Genomic DNA, 21760 nt, shown 5'->3' on the forward strand with positions numbered 1-21760 from the left:
AGGCAATTACACTTCACAGAAGAGAATGTTAATGTGAAAATGAAAACTACACAAAATTAATTACTTTACTTCATTTAAGATGAAACAGAATGTACCAGTCCCAGCGCAAGTCAGATTAATCTTGCTCAAATTAAGTTATTGTATTTTGCTAGTGCTAGCAGCATTTATGACGTATCACTGAATAGCACTTTCTGCAAATGATCTATATACAATATTCTAAACTTCCAATAAACCACCACCCAAACAATCAGTAACAAAGAAAAATTCCAAATAAAACCAGTAACTAATTATTTTTATGTGTAGAGATAACTTTATCGGGCGATAGCAGAGAGAAAAATGCTTTTTGTGGTTGAGATGAATAGAGAGTAAGGGAAATCATAATTTCAGAGGTGAGCTGAGTTCAAGCTAAAGAAAACTAATGCTGAAGATTTCATACCAAAGCCATTTAGCAGACTATTCAGACACTGAGGAGGATTCAAGTCCCCACGTTACCAAATCTTGATCCTAAAGATGCATTTGCATTTTTCAGTCAATCACTACTTTATTGAAAAATATTGACATTTTCTTTGTTCTCTTCACAATGCCGATATGCTTTTCAGATGAAAGCATCTACAAGACATATTATAAAACTATTTTAGGTAGCAAAGCCTGAGATCTGTCAGACTCTGTCATTGCAGGCATGTGTTGTGGAGCTGCTCAAAAGCTGAGTAGTCTCAGCACCCAAGTAAGGAACATACATAACAAAACCCCTGTCTATTGCTCTACTTCAAAAATCGATGCTCAGAAATAGCTGATCTGAAAACCTTAAATAGCACAGGTGACATACTTGGGTTTCTTCCTATTTTGATGCTTTACTTACGCCAATAGTGACATAAGCTTTACTAGCTCATTCAAGCTACCTTGTAGATAAATTCAAAACAGAGGGAATTGCGGAATTGTAATCTCATCCCACAAGTAAAAATCACACATCCTACACTCACAAAATGCTTAACCGATGTGAAGAGAGACTGTTTCTTGTGCTGTCCATCAGGGATGATCCCAGGTGAGAATTTGTATTGGATAGTTGAGCATTGCTGGACACTCTACATAGTACATTTTCCATTAAGCTTCTTTGGGTAGCCTAAGGAAGTGCCTCCCTGCATTTGCAGCGTACAGCTGAGAGCAGGCTGTCAGAGCAGCAGCACACCCTCCTCCACCCATCATTTTAAGCTCTCCACAGGCAAAGGCCCAGCTGTGCAGCCCAGGCTTTGCCAAAGCCCCGTGCCCTGCTTTCTGCTGTGGTGGTTACTGGGTGTGGATCTGTAACCACACAGAGCACCCTTCTCCCCACGTGCACACAAGAGGCACGCCAGACTTAAAAAGGAGGTGATATCACCACAACACACATCTCAGTTTCCAGTCATGGCCCTGTAACCACTCTGAACCAGAAGCTGCTGCATTATGGGGCTACATTTCCCTTTGCAAACCTGTTTTTCAGGAGCAGAAATGAGGCTTGTGAAGCTGGAGGCTCAGCAGCAGCCCAGACTGTCCCCACCTGGGCACTGCCAGCCTGGGCCAGCCCAGGACCCCTCAGGTACCATTTGGTGGCAAGAGCACTAGTGAGGGTGTGGGGCAGTGGGATGGGCTCTGCTCTGCTCCCTGGGCTGAGAGACCCCCCTGGTGCCCCACTCTGATTCCCTCGGGGCCAGCCGGGTCCTGCCAGGGTATGGATGCTCCAAATTAGTGCTCCCACGGCAGATACCATTTTCCTCTTTAAAACCTTATGTAGAGAAAGATCCAGCAAGAAAGTGCAAATTACAGACATCTTACTGGACTGCCTTGGCCACGGGCACTGGGCTGCAAAGCAAATGTGACAAACAGCACAGTGCCGGTGTGAATATCTGCTGACTGCATTGAGGTGCAGCAGCCTGGACCCTCCCCAGAGTCCTCTGGAGGTGGCTCAGGACAGCACCTGGTGATTTGGTTGCCTCTCTGAGCAGGTCAGTCTCTCTCCAGTAATTTTGGAAGCTGTCTTCTTGATGTCACCAGGCTAGAACTGCCGTTTGAAAGTTAATTTTTTTTTTTAACTAGGAATGGGTTGTCAGATAATAGGTCTGCTGTCTTAGTGACTTTTTCCTCAATGGTTTTTTGTCCTTTTTGACAATTTTAACCAAAGTGCTGCTGAATCCCCTGACCTGAAATATCAGGGAGATAAATCCCCCTGCATGTGTGACAAAAGCATCTGCCACTTACAGAAAGCTATTTCTGCAGGAAGATATATGCAGAAAATGCACAAATAAGGTAAAAAATTTCACAATCTGCCCAGAGATGTTTGGCAAAAAGGATTATTAGTTACAAATTATTTGCTCATCCCTACCTTTCAGTAAGAAATGTCACTGCTTAACCAGGAGTGAAGAATTAATTAATTAATTGATAAAGCAAGAATAAGGGGAGCTACAAACTAAGTTAATTAAATCAGCATCAAAAAGTATTGCAGCAGAAGAAATAAATCAGTGAACAAAACGATGGCTTAAATTTCATCCATTACCCTCCCCACTTCTTTAAACCTCAGCACTTTGCCTCAAATGCAGCAAAAGCAAAAGAGGACTTAGGCTTAGGAACTTGCAACTCAATTTCAAATTCTTCACATAGCACAGGAACACCAAAAAGATAATGCAAATAGAATATATACATAAAACTCTCTACAACATCCTTTTCAATTCTATTGCTGTTATTTTAATATGTTTTTAATACTGTCTGTTGTAGGCAAAAGTAGAGAGCTAAATTCTAAATTCAAGTCCACACTGCCTATGTCCACAAGACAAAGTACATGTGGTGCCTAATTACCGGAGATATGGAGAAATAGAAGCTTTCTAAAAGTGACCATAGTCTCTCTTCAATGCTTCTGCTTGGAAATATTATTTGCTTTACTGTGTTCTTGTTCTACCCAGTACTAAACTGAAATCCTCCAAAGAGCAGCCTTTCATGTTGCACCTTCATCAGCGGAGCATTATTACAACACAAAGAAAAACCAGAAAAGCATCCTGTTGACACACTGGATGCAGAAGCATACCAATAATGTCACCCAGGCACTTCATGTGCTTTTCTTTTGAAATGCGTATCATTCTGTGAAGGTGATTTTTCTGGAAGAAAAGTTCCTCTGTGGCACGAAACATGGAACCTTTTAGAGCTGGAGAAAGAGCCATTATAGCACAGCTTTACACTCAGCCCTGTGCTTCTGCAGCAAAGGTAGAAAAACAGATCTACAGAGCAGGAGACCCTCCTTTGTAGAAGGGCACTGAGAAATCAGTAAGAATGCAGACTGTGTTTTAGGAGTCCAGAGTCTGGGGGAGGTCATTTTCTCTCCCCCCCTCCATTCCTCCTTTTTTTTTTTCCTCCTTTTACATGAAACAACGCATTTGGCTTTAAAGAAATCAAAGAGTTGCCTCTGTTTGTTGTATTTTAAAGTAGCTTTGATGCTCTGCTGTTGAGATTCGGAATGACAGATGTCTCTAAATCAATACTACACTTTAGTATTGAACTTCCATTTCTAGTCTTTATCACCTATTCATTATCCTCTCTGTTTGTAAAAGTTAATTAAATCTCTCACTATCCCTCTGAAGTACCTCTGCTCAATTTTCCAACAGAGAATTAAAGAACAGATTGATGAAGTTTGATGCTACAGGAAAAAAAAAAAAAATCACATGGGACTTGTCAGGAGCAAACACGGCTTCTGGGACATACAAACTCTGCTGAAAATAAATCCTCAGAGCAGCAACCTGAGCCTTTGTCATGTTTTCCTCATAGCCTTGACCAGCAAGGAGCGACTTGGTGAGCTGAGGGCACAGCACACATTGCCTCCTTCCTATCCCATGGAGCCTCTGGCAGCTGCAACCTCCTGCTGTTTCCTCACTGGGACACCAACTTGGATCTTTCTTCTTGACCAAAAAAAATCCACAGATGCTGCAGGAGATTAAGTGTGTCTTAGATTTTTGGCTGAAATTAGCTGTTGGGCTCAACCCCATCATTAGAGAAATACTGACTGACAGTCAGACAACCACATAAATCTCATGTCCTTATGCAGAGGTGAAACTTCAATATTTGTGTATTTTTTAATCAGAAGTGGACCACTGAATATCCACAGATTTGCTTATGCATAGCTCCCAGGTGAAACTGTTTCTCACCAGAGCCTGGGAGCAGCAGATGTGAAATGGTATCCAATAAGTCAAATCCTGTGGTGATGTACATCACCAGTAAAGTCAGAATTACACCCCTCACAACTGCATAAACCAGTTCTAACTAAATTCATTAAAACCAGACTCAATAAGCAGCTTGATGAAGAGAAAAGAAAGCTGCCATCTGCTACAAGGGAATTTCCTCTAAAGATCCAAAACCTACAGCTGGAAATACATCTGTTCACAACTTGTGCAAAACTGAAAATCTTCAACACCTCTGCAGAGTTGCACCAGGAACCTTTTTTTCTTTTTATGGAAATCATATGTTTGATTTAAATTTATTTACCTTAGTGTATGTGATATCCTGTGAAATCATCAATAAAGTATTTGTTTCTTGAATTTAAGTGTAACATGCTCCTATGCTTCATTTGCTTCAGTTGTATGAAGTGGGACTTAGAACTATTTTGTATTATTATTACTACTATTGCAGGAAATAATAATTTCAGTGCTAAGTCTTACTGACAGGCAATAATTACCTATACTCTAAGAATAGGCATAATTTCAAAATGACAAATTAATAGGAAGGCTGGCCTTCACATGTCCCAGTAAACACTATTTATCAGCAGCTCTGGAAATTACGATGAGCCGAAGGAAGAAACTGGTTTCACATAGTTTTGCAATAAAGAAAATTTGTTTAAAACATGTATGAGACAGTTGGCCTTTTATCCCCAGACAAAACAGGTATTTCAGATTTAGTTCCAGCATACAAGAAACCAGTAACACCAAGATGACCAGGACATATAGTCCTCAGTCCTACTCCTAAATACAGTCTAAAGAGGGATGAATTTTTTTTTCCATCGAACTTCTCTCATATCTTCTGGGAGACTCTTTGTCCCTTGCAGCTCCTGCCCTGCAGTGCTGGCTAACTCACATGCAGCTGCAAAGAAGAGGCAGCACCAAGATTCGTATTTCCTATCCATGGGACATTCCAGTATCAAATGAGTGCATGCCTTGTGTTTTGCTATGGAGAAGTTGCTAAGCCAAGAGAAGCAATGAAGAAGTTGTTTTTTATCTTGAGATGAAGATGATCCAGATGTCCAGGAACTGCAGGGTCTCTCAGGGCAATGAGTTCTGCTGCTTGCCTTTTAAGCTTGAAGCCCAGCATGGTTTAATCAAGCCCTGCTGCTTTTTGCTCTGAAAACACACCTGTTTGGTGGGTTTTACAGGGAGAGCTGAGTAAAGTCTCTGCATCACCTTAGTCTGGAAGTGTGAAAGCTGTCTGTGCTTTGGCATTCACCACAAATACTTTCTGCAGCAAATCATCAAAGGCAAAAATACAGCTTTTATGATTGAAAAGTATGAGGAGGGAACACTGGCTCAGGGATGAAAATGCCAAGATATTCCTTCTTACGCCAGCCTTCTACAGGAAAAAAAATTGTCCCCTTTATTCAGTCCCACCAGGTCTAAAAAGCCATTTGTATTGAAAGGGGCATTTCCTCTCCATCAGAACCTTTGAACAACTACTAATTCACTTGCAAGGCCTGGCAGAGGTGAAAGGGGGTGAGGGTGGCACAGGACCTCCCCAAAAACTCTTGGCACACCAATTCAGGGCAAAGTGTCCCTGTGTGAGAGAGATTTAAAGCCCACCCAAGTTCCGTCTCTTTTGTTATATGACCCCCTACTACTTTGTTCAATGGCATGGTATGAAACCACCTGCCTGGTCCACTTCAGATGTTTAAGGATGAGACCAATAATCTTTTATAAAATATTAAGTGAGAATTCCTGGAAGGAGAGGAAATGTGATACCTCCTTTCTGTGTAGAATGTATGTACTGGGATGCTGTCATTTGCCACCAGGGCAGTTTTAGTCATAGGCTGAAGTAATCCCAGTAAATGTTTTCTGTAGGCCTGTTTAAAACTTGTAATTTTTAATATTTTCGAAGATGATTTTGCTGTCTGTTTTTGTTCTCTAACTGGAACAGAAAGCCTAAATTTGGCAAGTTTTGCCAAAATTAAATTGAGAAAAATTGTTTTGGCTGCATCAAAGTACTCTTTGTTAAGGGTTTTATTTTATCTTTTTATCTCCTCTTTCTTAACTCTAATTGTAATGTACAGCTATAAAATATTGTTTGAAAACGTATACAATCAAACCAAAGAATTCTGCTGAAATGCTTAATACAGATATTTGGTCAAGTAAAATTTCCCTCAACTGTCCTGTTCCTATGGATAGACATTCTGTCAGAAACTCATCTCTTCTTTATCAGTTGTAACATAAATTCAGAAGACAGTTAATAAAAAAACCCACCAGGAAGTTTTAAAACAGATTCCCTATGTCTTCCAGGTTTAGGGTAAACATGCAAAGTTTTGAAGTGAGGTTTTTGCAATTGTTTACCAGCTTAGCTCTAATAGGGGTAACATGAGGCAGTGGCTGGACAGTGAGAGGTTCCTGTCTCAGAAGGGAGGGTTTGGAGGGATTTGGTCAAAGGACAGGAGGCAAATATTAACATTCTCCCTAAGCTGTCCAGACCACAACTGCACTATGCTGACTTCTCACTCTAAACACTCCTTCCATTAGGCTTCTTGGATGTGGTAAACACAGAGCCAGTCCAATCTGACTTGTTCTAAGAAAATTTTTTGGATGAGTGTTTCAGTTACTGAATTGCAGAAATTTTGGTTTCCAAAACAAATAATTACTATATTTAAGGCATCACTGAGGAAGCTGGGATAATGGCTTATCATCCAACACTGAAGGCACACTTCATTTAGGAGATATGAAGCCCTGAGACAGATTCTATTTGTAAACCACACAGGATGAGGTTTACCAGGTTACTCATAACCCAGCCCTCCATGCTACCTGCGCACAAACAGACAGGAATTTAGAATTTAAATAGTTCTGTTAAATTGTGCCATTTAATGTTAACATTCAGACAAAACAAACCTCTGCTTTGCCCAGGACCTGATGTGATGCAGACATACTTAATATAGCTCTGCTGATATGTTTGCCTCATAAAAATGAAAAAGCATCTGTGAGACGGCTGTCTATCACTGAAGAAGCCTCCAGTCCCACCAGCAAGCAGGGTGTGAAGTCAAGGCAAGGTCATTTCCTAAATTAGAGCATAAGAAAAAGCCTGCTCTTCTGCTGTTATCAACATACTCATTAAAGCTTTGCAATCAGCACGCCTTGGTCACACAGACAACAACAACAAAAAAGGCTGATTTGTTGTTTTCTCCTCTGACAAGAGAAACACAGTCCTCAAACAATTGTGACTTGGTTTTCAGCCTGGACTGCACTACTGCATAGGGATTGTTGTGGAAGATATGACCAAGTTCAGAGAGTTTCTGGGTGAAATCATGGCCCTAAAACAGTCAATAGTAAAACCACTGTTGACATTAATAGGATCTCACCAGCTACATCTCAGGCCCTATATACAGCTCTAAAAATATATGTAGCTGCTTGAGCTCTGAAAGAATACCTAACAGAAAAGGAAATCTTGGGTTTTTTCTCCTATGTTACTGAGAAACTGCCAAAAGCTAAACATAAACAGTACTGAGCAATGACTACAGGGAGACAGGAGGAGAGCAGATAAATATTTAAAGGATATAAACATGGACAAAAAATACTTATTTATCAAAATAAAATGAAAAATTAATATAAATAGGAGGAGGTAAGGGAAACAGAAAAAGAGGAAATATAGGCTATATTGGGCAAACTGTAACTGCATGAACCCCTACAGAGCAGAGCAATGGCTTGGGACTGGAACCTCCTTACTGACACATTTTAAAACAAAACTGAACAGGAAAAGTTAAGTAACTATTTAGTAAGAAACCAGCCTGCCATGACTGCAGGGGAATGAGACTGCACTTTTCACTATGTGCTACTGTGCTGCAGTGACTCCACCTCAATAAAGGACATCTTAAAAAAACAGAACAATCTAGATTTCATTATTATGCACAACTGTTTGGAAGACTGTCTGAAACACAGCATTTATAGCAGGATTAATGCCCATAGTATTACATCAGAACATTCCACCAAAGTGACAAAAATATCAGAAACCAAAAATTCGTACTGGAAATGAACTTGAAAACCTTCTGAATAACCACAAGCAGTTTAGTTTCCACACAGTGCTTTTAATTCTGAGGTCTCAGAGAACCTTATCAAGAATCTTTGATCTATAAGGCTGTTACCCCATGGGTGATAGCTGTGGGTAAGGCAGAGGGGTAATGCAGTCCCTCTGGGGCCACCCAGCCCTACGACCACCAGTCCTTCCAGTGACTGCTAGCAAACCATACCCCTCACACACACACTGCAAACTTCCAGGCTTCCTCAAAACTTTGCTTTGGAAGTTGCTTGCTGTGTGCCGGGAACGCCATGTGAAAACAAAACTACAAAACAGTACTTCTAAATGTACACTTGCAAATATTTCTTTCTTATTACAACTTACAGGATAGTACCTAGCTGTATGACATTGACATTTTACATTGCAGAGCTTATTATATCCATAATGAAACCAAATTTGAACAGATAAGCATTGACAAAATCTATATAGAAGATAAATATTTAAAGGATATCAAAATGTAGGATGAAGACTTATTTATCAAAATAAAAGGAAAGAAAGGAATATAAATAGAAGGAGATGTGAAACAGAAAAAGAGGAAATGTAGGCTCTCTTTCAGCAGAAAAGTCAATTCTGAATTTACCATGTTGATGAAGACAATTCCCTCTCAAAGGCAACTATGTCATAGCCCATATAAAGATCTGAAAGATGACCAGGGACACACTACAATCGTCTGAACAACTCAGGCTTTGCCTGAATTTACAAAATTAATCTACTGCTGCTGAGAAAATGTCAGTTAAATTAATGTGCCATGAAACCTTTTGAGTGTGTCAATTACTATCACATGCAGACAGAAAATGCTGTAGAGAAAACAGAAAGAAGAGGCTGTCATTGATGCTGATTGCTGGTCTCTCCTCAACCATCAAAACCTTCATCTTGGAGCAAACGCCACAGCCACATGGAAGCTGACACTGACATGTGTGACCTACATGGAGAATGTGAAAACAGAGAATAATTGTGCTTCTGTAGAAACAAATCCCAGCTGGTAGTCTCCCACATTGTGCCATCTAACTTTCATGGAGAGCCAGCAAAGTGCTAGCACACCTCCAGGAGCAGTTGTGAATAGAATGCCTGCCCAGCTGTTCGGTTTACAAGTGATCCAACAGCAGCCCTGTGAGGAAAACCATCACCAGTGCAACTGACCCCTCCTCTGCTGTCACTCTGTCTTAAAATGGCATCAAGTGACAGCGTTGACCTCACTATTAATCTGCCCTCATGCTTGAAAGGAAATAAGGTTTTTCTGCTGTGTTATGGGAACCAATAAAAGCAGTGGGATGCAACTCCCAGATGACGCTTACAAATTTGGTTTCCAACCAACTACAAATGCACTGCAGTTGCAGGCAGCTGAACTTGGTTAAATAGCAATTCTCCTGGCTGTTACAAATGGCGCAACTTATTCAATGAAGAGAACAAACAAATGCTTGTCATATAGATAATGGATTTGTACCGCAGCCAAAGACTTGCAGAGTCCATCAGGGAGGTTAAAAATCCCAGGGATATTTAGCTATTGTATTTTCAGTTTAGCTTTCTGCTACAGCTGTAAATTTATTCAAAAGCAGAGCTGATTCATAGTTCTGATTATTCCAAATAATCAATGCATTACACACAAGACACATTTCCTAACACTTTCTTTGTTTGGAATCTTTAGCCATTAAATTCCATAATGCAACAGACTGCACTTCAGTGAGGAGGGGTGTTAATAACATATCCATTAATATCCAAGTATTGCTCCTCCAAAGAGCAGTGAGCACTGTGAAGAGCAGGCTGGCATAATTGAGTTAGCATTACAGATATGAAGATGGAGCAGAGGAGCAGCAGTAAGGGTAGCTGGGTGGTGTTCATGAAGCAGGCTGGCAGCAGAAATGTGAGCACAGCCAAAGTCTTGTAATTCCTAAACTGAGGTACTAGCTCCCATGCTAGACAGAGCCTGCCATGAAAGAACAGACTACGTGACATAATTCAAAGGAGATGAAGACTAAGGACATCTGAGTCTGTATTTGCCAAAAGAGCAATTTTTCTCTTCCTGTAATTTACAGCCTTGTGGTACCAACAGCAAGCTCTTGGACATCAGGCAGGATTAAAAGACTTCCAGAGGTTCATGCACGTGCTGCACAGCTGACATGATGGGTTGCCAGCAATAGCTTCTCTCTTTTGGCAGTGGGTCTCTTAAAATTAGAAGCATTGCAAGCAAGCACAAAGCTTACAAAGCTCCTTTAAGACAGTGCAAGACAAATAAGATGCAAAAAATTTCAAGCCTCAAGACAAGACAAAAGAAAACCAGAAAAGTAGACTTTCACAGGATTTCCATTTGGCTTACAGAACACCAGCTAGAAACGCAGAAGAAAAAGGGCAGCAAGGAAGGTAAAACAGTGACCAGTGTTTTGTTGTCACTGGTAAAGCCCAGCTGGCCTGGGAACACTCTGTCCACTGATAATATGCTTAATTCTTAAACTAAACACACGGCAGAAGGAGTGTGGAGGTTGACAGTTGCAGGCAACCATGCTACAGAAATCCTCACAGCACCATGGACACATGGAATATGCTGAGTCAGAAGGAACCCATCAGGATCATCGAGACCAACTCCTGGCCTTGCACAGGACACCCCAAGAATCACACCATTTTACAAATCCATCCACCCAAGGGCTTCTTCTAGGAACTTTCTCTGAATAGGACTCCCCAGAGGAACAAATATCTCGACAATCTGACCACTCTGCTGTCCTGGCAGCAAGACATTTCTACCAGTTTAATTACACCCCCTGAATTTTCAATAATCTTTGTGGTAGAGCAGGAGCACCTCACCTCTGAAATAACAAAGCACTCACAGAGGACCTGAAAGGTAGGACATGCAGCCAGAGAAGATAATGTCACCCCGACTTACCTAGTATATAACTAAATCTTCTAAGATGAGCATCTAGGAAAAACGAACACTAAGAAAGGAAAGGAACATTAAAAATTCTCAGCCTACAGAAGATGGAAGCTGAACATAGCAAACTTCAAGATGCAGAAGAAAACTGCAGAGGAAACTGTTCTTGAGAGAGAGGAGATGAATTAACAGCTTCAGCTGTGGCAAGGCAGACATTGGACAGATGTGCTAGGAAGCATTTTGTAATAATATAGTGCTAGAGACAGTCTAAGAATGAGTTAGGCAAACATTTGTGAGGAATGACACAAAAGCATCACCCTGGGTCAGGGGTGGGCCATGGGACTTCTTCAGGTGCCTTGCAGATGATGCCTCAGTAGCCGTGCGAGGCACAGGGTACCCTCCCAGAGTACCACACCAGTGGGGTCACCTGGCACAGATCCAGGCAAGGACATGAGGCCTGCTTCCAAAGCAGAACCACTGAGCCTCTGTGATTGTCCTGAAGGTCATCTAGTCCTCATTCCCAGGTTCTTGGCTCAGGCAGAACACTGTACATGGCCAGCAGTGACAGGCTCATTCTTTTAGCTGAAGCTTCATGTCAGTCTTCATAGATTTGTTCCAATTAAACTAAGCTGAGTGTTTCTCTCCTCTCTCTGCTTTCCAGCTAGTATTGACGAGGGTTGTGAGGGCTCACAAAGGCCATTGCACCTCCCACTCCTTTCCTGGTAAAAGGATTTTTTCTACAGATAAAATGGAATTGCATCTCATTTTCAAACAAGACAAACATTTCACTTGTGGCTTCAGAGCAACTGCCTGTGTAGTCTCTCCATTCCTGAATCCACAGCAAAAGCAATTAACAGTAATTTGCTACTCGACAATAAAAAAAATCAATTGTGATCTTTTCTGGAAAACAATAACTAATTTGGGAGTAACTGCAAATATCTGTCATTAGATATACAATGCAATGAATACAATAAAAAGAGTAATCCAATGGAAGACAAGCCAGAGTGAAACTCTTGATCAAGTCTGTGGTGGAGAGTTTGAAGAATGAATTTGGGTCTGAAAACCTTTTAACAGTGGTACCTACCAGAGCTGCAGTTTCAAGTGTCTCCACTGCTGCTTATTCACCATGGCAAGTACATAGATCAATTCAAACTTGAAAGAGGCAGATGGCAAATTGACTGAAAATTATAAGATGATTTGAAAAACTGCTTTCTACCATCAGAAAAGCCATAAGTGTGATGAACTACTCATTCCTGAAAAAAAACCCAAAAAACCATTCCTTTACTGTCCGAAATAGCCAGGGAGCAAATTCAAATGCAACCTGCATGAGCGGTTGCGGGTTCTTATATTTAAAAATGTCATTCTTTCTGTACTTCACTGACAGAAGAGTGACTCAACAAACATTTAGAACAATCTTATATAATGTGATCACAGGTAAAGAACATATATTTTCTGCCAGAGAAATCAGCAGGTTTTTTCAGTGCTTTCTTCCTCCGACTTTGGACTTGAATCGCCTTTGTCCTCTCTAGAGGATCTTCACAGGAAAACCTGAATAATGCAACCCTCAGATACTGCTAAGGCATGGAACTGCTCAAGGATTAGAAGTTAAGGGCATGGGCACCTTAACCTAGCAAAAAGATGGAAAAATTTAAGACAGCTCTGTGCTATACCTTGTGAAAAACACAAACACGGCTGCACTCAATGTCTTGACAGCAAAGTCTGAAACTTTGACTTAAACCTCTGGGTGCACTAATAAGCAGTGTGATTCCAATCTAGGGAAAACAGTGTGTGGTGGGACCTGAGGTTGCCCCACCCTTTCTGTGGCACTTTGGGGCCATGACCTCAATGGCCAGGAGAGGCAGGAGGGCACTGGCGGGGCTCCTGGGTGAGTTTCATCTGGAGGGAATTCTGTCTGTGTGCTCCCAAACTGCTGTGCTTGGCAAACCACGGCACAGCAAAGGGAGATGACTGGAACAATTCCTTCAAAAGCTCAAACCCAAGCACCAATGCTGTTGGATGCTAGGACACCCACCACACCACACTTTCTGCTGCTGAACTGCTCATGAAGAAAGCAGGAGTTTGCTTCTGACTCCTGTCCTGTGTGCACTTTGGGGAGAATAAAACAAAGCTGTTTCAGGCAGCAGCATACCAAGCGGATGAAGCTGCTTTCCAAGTGAACACACAACTGTGCATGGAGCTATAATTTGATATTATTGTAACAGCAGAGTTACACTGGAAGAGAAGTGTGAACAGGAAAGGACTGGGCAATATTGCTGCATCTACCTACAGCAGAAATCACAAGCACGGAAGTGTGTGCTCCTATATGAATCAGTCTGTTTGATTGACAGGGAGAAGGGGAGTTTGATTTTAATTTTTTACCAATATTTAGGCAAAGACTTAATAATTCTGCCCGGCTTCAGACAACAGGAAGAACCTGCTATTCAGCAATGTGAGCAACAGTTTTAAAAGAATCACAGAACCAAGTAGGTTGGAAAAGACCTCTGGGATCACAGAGTCCAGCCTATGACTGAACACCCCTTTGTCAATTAGACCATGGCATTCAGTGCCACATCCAGCATTTTCCTGTGAAGAAATGCTTCCTAATGTCCAACCTAAACCTTCCCAAGTGCAGATTAAGACCATGTCCTCTCATCCTATCAGTAGCTGCCAGGAAGAAGAGGCCAACCCCTCACTACCTTTAAAGTGGTTGTAGAGAGTGATAAGTTCACCCCTGGACTTCCTTTTCTCCAGGCTAAACATTCCCAGCTCCTTCAGAAGCTTCTCCTAGGACTTCTGCTTCAGACCCCTCACCAGCTTTGCTGCCCTTCTCTGGATTCTATACAGAACTCAAGAGCCAGTATTTTCACAAGGAGAAAGTTCAATTTTCTTTGGAAAACCCCAAAAGTAACAACAGGTTTATTTGTAAAAACAAATGAGCCAAAATGTTCCCTTCCTACAAAATAGAGAGCATTTTTAACATCCAGTGTTAATTTCTTTAATGTCATAGCAGTGGGAATTTTTTTGCCTCCGAAAAGGATCTTCACAATGCACTTGGCATTGTGAAGACACTATAATTTAATCAGAACTTCATACAATGCAAACTCCCACATGGTTTGAATAAAACAGATAATAAAATCTTTAAGTGATGCGTGTTCAGTTTATATTTATAGGCAAAAGTTTTCCCTTCTCATCCAAATCTGAATCCAAACACTGTACAGAGCATTAAAGAGTATTAAGTACCTAACCCAGAAGATAGAAGCTCAATGAACACTTCAGCAAATGCTATGAAAACAAACTTCCAGCAATGCTTTTTGTGGCTTTTGACCTGTCCAGTCTGCTGTATATTCAGGCTAGGACTTGCTATAATATGTACTGACACATAATGAGTTGCCTAACCACAGTTAATTTTCCTTATAATACACAAATACAGGTTCTTCTCCACAGCCCATTAGGATCAGCCTAAGTGAGCCCTCCCTTCAGAAAGCAACCCCTAGCCCAGCTGACTTTTTAGGGGAGGAAGGAATAGGTGGTCTGCAAGTAAATTTGCAAAGGCACTGTAAAAACACAGCCCAAAAGTGACCCCTAAGCACTGGCTGTTGAAGAACTTCTTGGTTTTATTTTCAAAACTCCCAGAGAGGAAAGAAAGCTCTGCTTTCAGATGACAGCTACTAAATCCAATTTACTCCTAAACTGTGAGGAAGGTTGGCATGTTCCACAGCACTCTTTGACTCCTAGCCCACACAAAAAGATACATACTCACTAGGCTGATCTTTACATTTTAGAGCTGCTGGGAAATATTCAGAGAAATCAAATATTTTTGTGTTTGTGCGCACAGAAGTTGCTATTTCTTTCTAAGACTGAAAAATCAGTGTATGGCTATTTGTGGAGAGGGGCGAGTCTATGTCTCAGCTGGATCTTTAAGGGCACTTCCAGGTCCAGCAGTGTTTACGTTTTTCTGAGCTCAGAGCCCTGTCATTTGGAGGGTTACAATTCTCAGACTAAAGAACCCATGCATAAGCAGCAGCTGCAAGGATGCAGTGCACTTAAACTTTCCTCCAAACTTCAGGGCAAGGGTATCTCTGCTGTGGCGTCTGAACTGTCCAGTGGACATGACTTCCCTGATGAATTTTTCAGAAGCAGGTAATAAGAGGCCCAAGAAGATATAAAAAATATAGCAGAATACTTTAAGAAAAAATAATAAACCAAAATTTAAATAGTGAACCTGGGTAAGTACCAGGGCCTCTCACCAAACAGAAGGACTGTAAAAAAATAGAACAAATAACTTTGAAAACCTAAGCACAACGGATCATGTTCTACCTGAGGTGAAGACTCTTTCTGAGTCCTGCTTTATAGGGTAAAATTGTCTACAGTTTCTCATTTTCTTGATGTTTTCTTTCTTTCAAACCAGAGGGAAACCACTAGATTCTGTATCTGATATCTGATCACCACATCTGTTCAGGGAAACTAAGTCACATCCAGAGGAAAACTGAAGAAGCCACTTTGGTTGGTGTCCAACCAGGGAAATCACCACTACAATTTTACCAGTGGTTCAGACAGAAATCCCACTTTCCCTGGTAACATCTAAGTTAGTTGTTGGATTTTGGGTATAAGTGATATTTTCCATTCTATATCCCTGAGAACACTCAAGCTCCCTGTGAGCCACTAAAGCTGCTCTCACAGCTCACTGCACCTATAACCACCACACACCAGCAACCCCCTAAGCCTGCTGGCTTAAACTCAGGGTATCATAAGCTGCAAAGCACTTTAGAGGTTTTGACAAAAGAGATTATCATTTCTAAACCCTACAATCACAAAAAGGTAGACTGCATTCTCAGGGTCAAACAGCTTCCAGTGCCAAGACTTACACACCCCATTGCCGACCAGATGGGCAGGTGCAAAGTGCATCCTCATGATCCATCACATAACCTTCCCTACATCACCACTGCAATATTCATAAAGTTCATGAGCATTATGTCAGTGAATTATGGTTTCAAGCCACTTTCTCTTAGATTGCATGTCTACTGGAGGAATGGGTCTTTGATTTTCAAGCTCCCTCACATTCCAGCACAGCAACCTGCTGGGGATTTATGGGCATTTCATGGGTGTTTGATGAGGCTTACACAGTAACCAATCTAAACAACTCTTGCTCATGGAATTCTGAAGCACATTCAGTAAAGCTGATGGAGCCTGAGACACCTTGAGAGAAATACTGAATGAATCAGAACAGTCAGCTTGCCCTGTCCCCCTGTTCCAGCTTTGCTGGTGAATACCAGACACACATATACACAGAATAAACACTCCCTGGTTGATTTCTGGTTCCCTCTGATTTACAATATATTCAGGATGGGCAATACAGACTCACAGATACATCTCTATAAGCATTTAAACATATAGATCAACTTTATTTTCTGTCAACTTTTTATCTAAAACTCTGATTTTAATGAAAAAGCAGAGCATAAAAAGACTTGAAAGCAACATTTTAATATGGTATTTTAAGATTACTATTTAATGACATGCTGAAGGGCAAAAGTCTCACTCCTGGAAGGTATTTAAATGCCTAAATATCCTTGAGCACCTAGATGCCTCCAAAAGGGCTTATATTTGCAAAGGAAGCTATTAAGGTAATGTAATGTAATACACAGTATTTGACAGAGAGACAAGTTAGAGTTACACATACATGCAGCCCTAAATCTGATGTATTCCATATCTGGCACCTAACACACATAACATCCTCAAACATTTTGAACAAGCTTTTCCTAAAGATAATAATTAGAATGAAACGCTTATCTAGTTTCTTCAGAAAGCTTTCTGCTTTAAAATCAGATATCCACAAGCTCCTGAAAATGGAAATGAGGGAGAAAGGAAAGGAAATTGTGTGATGCTCTCATTTACAACAAAAAGTAACAGTGCCTTTTTTTCTTTCAAGGATCCATGCTGTTACAGGTGCTTATTCAGATATATCCTATGTTTAAAATAAACCTTCATTAATTTTAGAATAATTTAATTTTCACAAATATTCATGTGTACAGCATGTGCCTCTGCAAACTTTTACAATCTAAACTGTAATATTCTGGAGCCTAATTTTCCCTTCACAGCAGGAGTGGTCCTGCTGATTACCAGATCTTTTTCAAGCTCAAATCTACACATGTGATTGATCTACAAAGTCTCTTTTGTATAAAAAGCCATTTTTGAACTGTAAACGCTTGAAGAATTCTGCTGCTGCTTGCTGTGCCCTTCTTATACTAACCTTTGCTGTTGCTGAAGTTGGGCTCATGCTAACAAGGGGCAACTACCCTGGAAAGGGGTAGGAGGCAACAGGCTCACTGGAGAAAGCACCACTTTGCACATTTTGCACTTCTGCTTCTTCCTAAACATTACCAGCCAGCCATGGCCACAGTCAGGCTCCTGGGGCAGGAAATCCCCCAACAGGACATACTATGGTTGTTCTTCAGAGCAAGTACCATCACTCCTGAAAGTCTCTTACTTATCCAGGTTTTATTTCTTCAGACTAATCCAGGAAAGAAATCAACTTTGCTATCCCATCCTCTTTATTTTCTTTCCGACTCCTCCGTTTACATGCTTTGCAAATTTGTTTCACGATAGAAAATAACTGCTGTAACATTTAGGGCTGTCTGGCCATTGCCAATGGAATTAGCTTGGAGAGCTCTGAATTTCCTGCTCCATGTGGTACTTGTGCAGATTGCAAAATCATTCAGAAATCAGGAAACAAAATCATTCAGAAATTTGCCTGGCAGTATGCCTTGTGCCAGCAAATGCTGAATGCAGTGCTAACACACCTGTAGCTTTGCTCCCACTGCTAGACAGGGTAATAAATACTTCAAATTGGAGTGACTTCCAGCCTTTTTGAGTGTAGGTAGTCAGCAATAACACAGCACTCTCACTTAAAAGATGAAATTAAGCTGTCAGAAATATTATCTCTGTGCTAAAAGTTTACATGGAAGCTTACTGACAGCAATCCTCATTGTTGCTCATTTCACTCACCCGGTTGCCAATGGGGTTCTGTCTTTATTTTTGCACTTTGAGTTAAACAGTTGTCAGTTTTAACTTATTTGTAGAAATTGGTGTGGAGTAATTAGTTCCTAGCCCTGTGCTGGTTATCTTGAGATTAATGGAAAATCCAGAGCTAACAGTCAGAGGGGTAAGTAGTCTGAATGGGAGAGAAATGCAATCCACCAAAATCACAAAGTAGCCTCAATTTTTGGATCTTGTGATCCATACTTGAGAAGACAATAAATAGCCTTTCTGTGCTATAAAGAACCACAGAACTGCAAAGAGGTTCTTGTTCTTGTTCTTGACAGAAAAGAAACTTGATGGAACACACTGGGTACTTTAAAACCTAAATTTTGGCATTTCCTGAAATACTGCCACAATAAAGGTCTTTTCTTTTACAGTGGAATCTAATGTTACATATTTCACCATCAAATATTAAGTAACAATAAAGTGTTTGGGGATGCAAAAAAACCCCGTCCCCGGTGCCAAAGCTCTTCCTGCTAAACACTCCTTAGAGTTATACAGAAAAAGAGTGAATACACAGTTTTCCCTTTTGGTAAAAAAAACTGTATTGTCAAAAGAAACAGGAATAAGTTTCTGGTACATCCTGATGTCTGAGGGGTTACACAGACCTTGCTCAGACACCATCAGAAGATGACATTCCCCAGTGGGGAAGACTCTTGACAGGTGAGTTCAGCTGAGTTTGGGCATTTCAGGGTCCTGTTCTTGGTGGAGAAGTCAGAGAATCACTCTGCCATACACATGATGTACACAGGCCTGACCTACTCCTTTGCATGTCTTGTGTCCAGCACTGTTTGTTTATTTACCCTGGACTGTTCTGCTGGAATAAACATTCCCCTCTGGATTCCAAACAACAAGATAAGCACGCCAGCATTGCTTCAAACTGGTGTTTCCCTGAAAAGGCTTTCTGAGAGGAAAGGACTGTCTAAAGGGCTGGTGTGCCCATTCCCCATTTTAAACCAGTACTCAGAAAAGGGGCTGGCTCTGCCTGACACCACCTGCAGTAGCTCTAGCTTGCTTAACTGCTGGCTTTACCTGTATTTTAGTTCCCCAAAGCAAGGCATGCTAAAGAAATCTGGATTTTTAAGTGATCGGAACCATCTGGTCACACAATGATTATTCTTTGGATTAAGACAGAAATTTAGACGCTACACTGCATTGCGCAAAACCACACTCACCAAGACAAAGCAAAATATCTGCTCCAGACAAAATGAATGCTCTCCTCTTTACCTGCAAGAAGTGTCAGGCTTTTGAGGGAAAGATCAGAACAGTGCTAGGTCAGGGAAACAAAAAGATGACTGCATCCTCCTCAGTCTGTGCAGGAACAACCAGTAAGGACTTCAGCTGAGACTGAACTTACTCTTTGCTTTTCAGTCCTGGGCTTGACTACCAATTTCTTTTTTTGTCTGTAGCAGGGAGTGGCCCCAGAAGAGAAGAACCAGCTTTAAACACGAGTGATTTGGCCCTGGCCTCCTACAGCCCATGAGCTAAGAAACAGCACGATCTAAATGGTCTCAGAATGCCTCCTCACACTTGGGAACCTGTTCCCATGGTTTTTCAGGCACATAGAGAGAAGCACCAGCTGGGAAGGCCATTCTGCCCAGTAGGAGCCAGGTTTTACTTTAGCAATATCTTTATTTACTTCAGCAACAGAAAGATAGTGACACTTAAATACAAATGAATATATACCAAATAGAAGTCCTAAAAATAACACCAAGAAAATAAAGCAAGCATGCAGCTGGGAAGCTCCAAACCTCCATTTTCCTCCTCTCACACTGTATAGGTAACATATTTTTAAGTTCTTTTTTGAATATTCACCTACAGTGAGACAGAATTTTGGAGGATGGCAGACATATTTATCCATTTATATACTGCAAGGCAGCAACAATGTAGAAAATAGCAAGAAAAATAAATTACTACATAGCACAGAAACAGAGATTGCAGCCACTGTCCCAATTCTTACCTTTTAGTGTTGCCTTCTTAAGTACCTTCATGGCATAAAGCTGGCCTGCATCAGATCCTTTTATCTTCCTGACAAGAAATACCTGTAAAAAGCAAATGCTTTGTATAGATGAGTACTGAATTTCTACTTACAAGACTTACTGCATTTGACAGGAGAATAAATACTATGGTTCAGGAAATCTAATAAAAATTACTAGCTGAAAGCATTTCATATCTATTTCACCTGCAATTGTTTGAGCTAGCTTTGGAAATTTTCAGTTTTTAAGGCTTTACCACCTCACAAAAAAGCCATTTTCAAAATTATTAACTGACCTCATGTGTTCAGTTAAAGATGGGTGAAAAGTTAGAATCAGTGAGCACATATCTCTTCATATTCTGACCAGTTTTACATGAAAAAAAGTTTCGCTTGTGTCTAGGAATGTGCAGTGTCTTAAAATTGTTGCCATCAATTAAATTTAAGAAAAAAATCAATTTGGTGCCATTCATGACCTAAGTCATGAATAACAATTTGCCTAAGATGCAGATGAAGAAGAAAGTTCATACAGCTGAAAATCTGTTGTTATTACAAAATAAGACAGTTCTTCCTGTTTCAGTCTCCTATGCTTTGTCCTCTGACAGTGTAAAATTTTAATTAAAATAAATTACAATTTGTAGTTAAACTTGTACTCTTTTTATTGTGCTACAGACAAATATTTCTTATCTCCTCCTCAGTGCATCTGAGCACTGAAGGGGTAGTGAACAATAGGATCAATGGTTCAGTTTGGTCTTTATAAGACTTTTTAATGATTGGAAAATAAAATAATTGGAAATAAAATAAAAAACTCTTTTAGCTGCTTCTCAGGACACACTCTGTCTGCTGAGGTCAGAAGTGTGACCTTAGAAATTCTCAGATCTTCAGAAGTCAGGCAACAGTGTCTCTTTTTTTTTTTTAAATTTCAGCACTTGTGTTACTGGACAGAAGCTGAAGTAAAGCCAAATGCAGAAATGAAAACATAGTCCCACATACATACTCCATACCCCATATACTCATTAATATACAAATTAACAGAGGCTAGCTGAAATTATCTAACTAATAAATGTCTATTTGGATTAAAAATTCCAATTATTTTTTAATTGACTATCCAGGAACCATGAAGCTTTGTTAACTGTCTCCACCCAAAATATAAAAAGCCAAAAAATAAGGAAGGAGTATGTTTCTAGCACAAGTTTTGCATGTTGAAAAACTCTTCCTCCTAAAAAACTTCAATCTGTAAACAGATTAGATTTTCTCAAACCCATTTGAGTAAAGGTCTGTGGGAAGGGAGAGCAACTGTTATCAACTAGGTACAGAAGCTGGGAAGGAAAAAAAAAAGAAAAAAAAAGAAAAAAAAAAGAAAAGAAGGTAAATTCTCAATTCTCTCTGAACAACTTCATCAGGACTCTGACATCTGACAGCACCAGAGCTGCAACACTTCTACCACATGATCTGATAGGGTTTTGGTGAGCCTCTCCTTGTCAAGGTGTTTCCTGTGCACAGCAGATATGCACAGCTCCTCAGCCCAGCTGCCCTGACCAGCCCAGCCTGGGCACACGCTGCTCGCTCCCAGCTCCTGATGAACACACAAACACCTCCAGTGCTCACAACTGTAGGGAGAA

The 21760-nt window shown here is 40.6% G+C and overlaps 1 protein-coding gene across 1 annotated transcript in view; it reads right to left on the reverse strand.

The window, feature by feature from the left end:
* Positions 1 to 21760, reverse strand: part of RPS6KA2 (ribosomal protein S6 kinase A2) — a 155323-nt gene that overhangs the window by 68442 nt on the left and 65121 nt on the right. The window contains exon 3 of the mRNA XM_005416274.2: positions 20127 to 20208. Coding sequence (XP_005416331.1) covers positions 20127 to 20208 — 82 coding nt within the window. The remainder of the gene's footprint in view (positions 1 to 20126; positions 20209 to 21760) is intronic.

This window comes from Geospiza fortis, unplaced genomic scaffold (assembly GCF_000277835.1).
Source record: "Geospiza fortis unplaced genomic scaffold, GeoFor_1.0 scaffold41, whole genome shotgun sequence".
Classification (NCBI taxonomy): Eukaryota; Metazoa; Chordata; class Aves; order Passeriformes; family Thraupidae; genus Geospiza; species Geospiza fortis.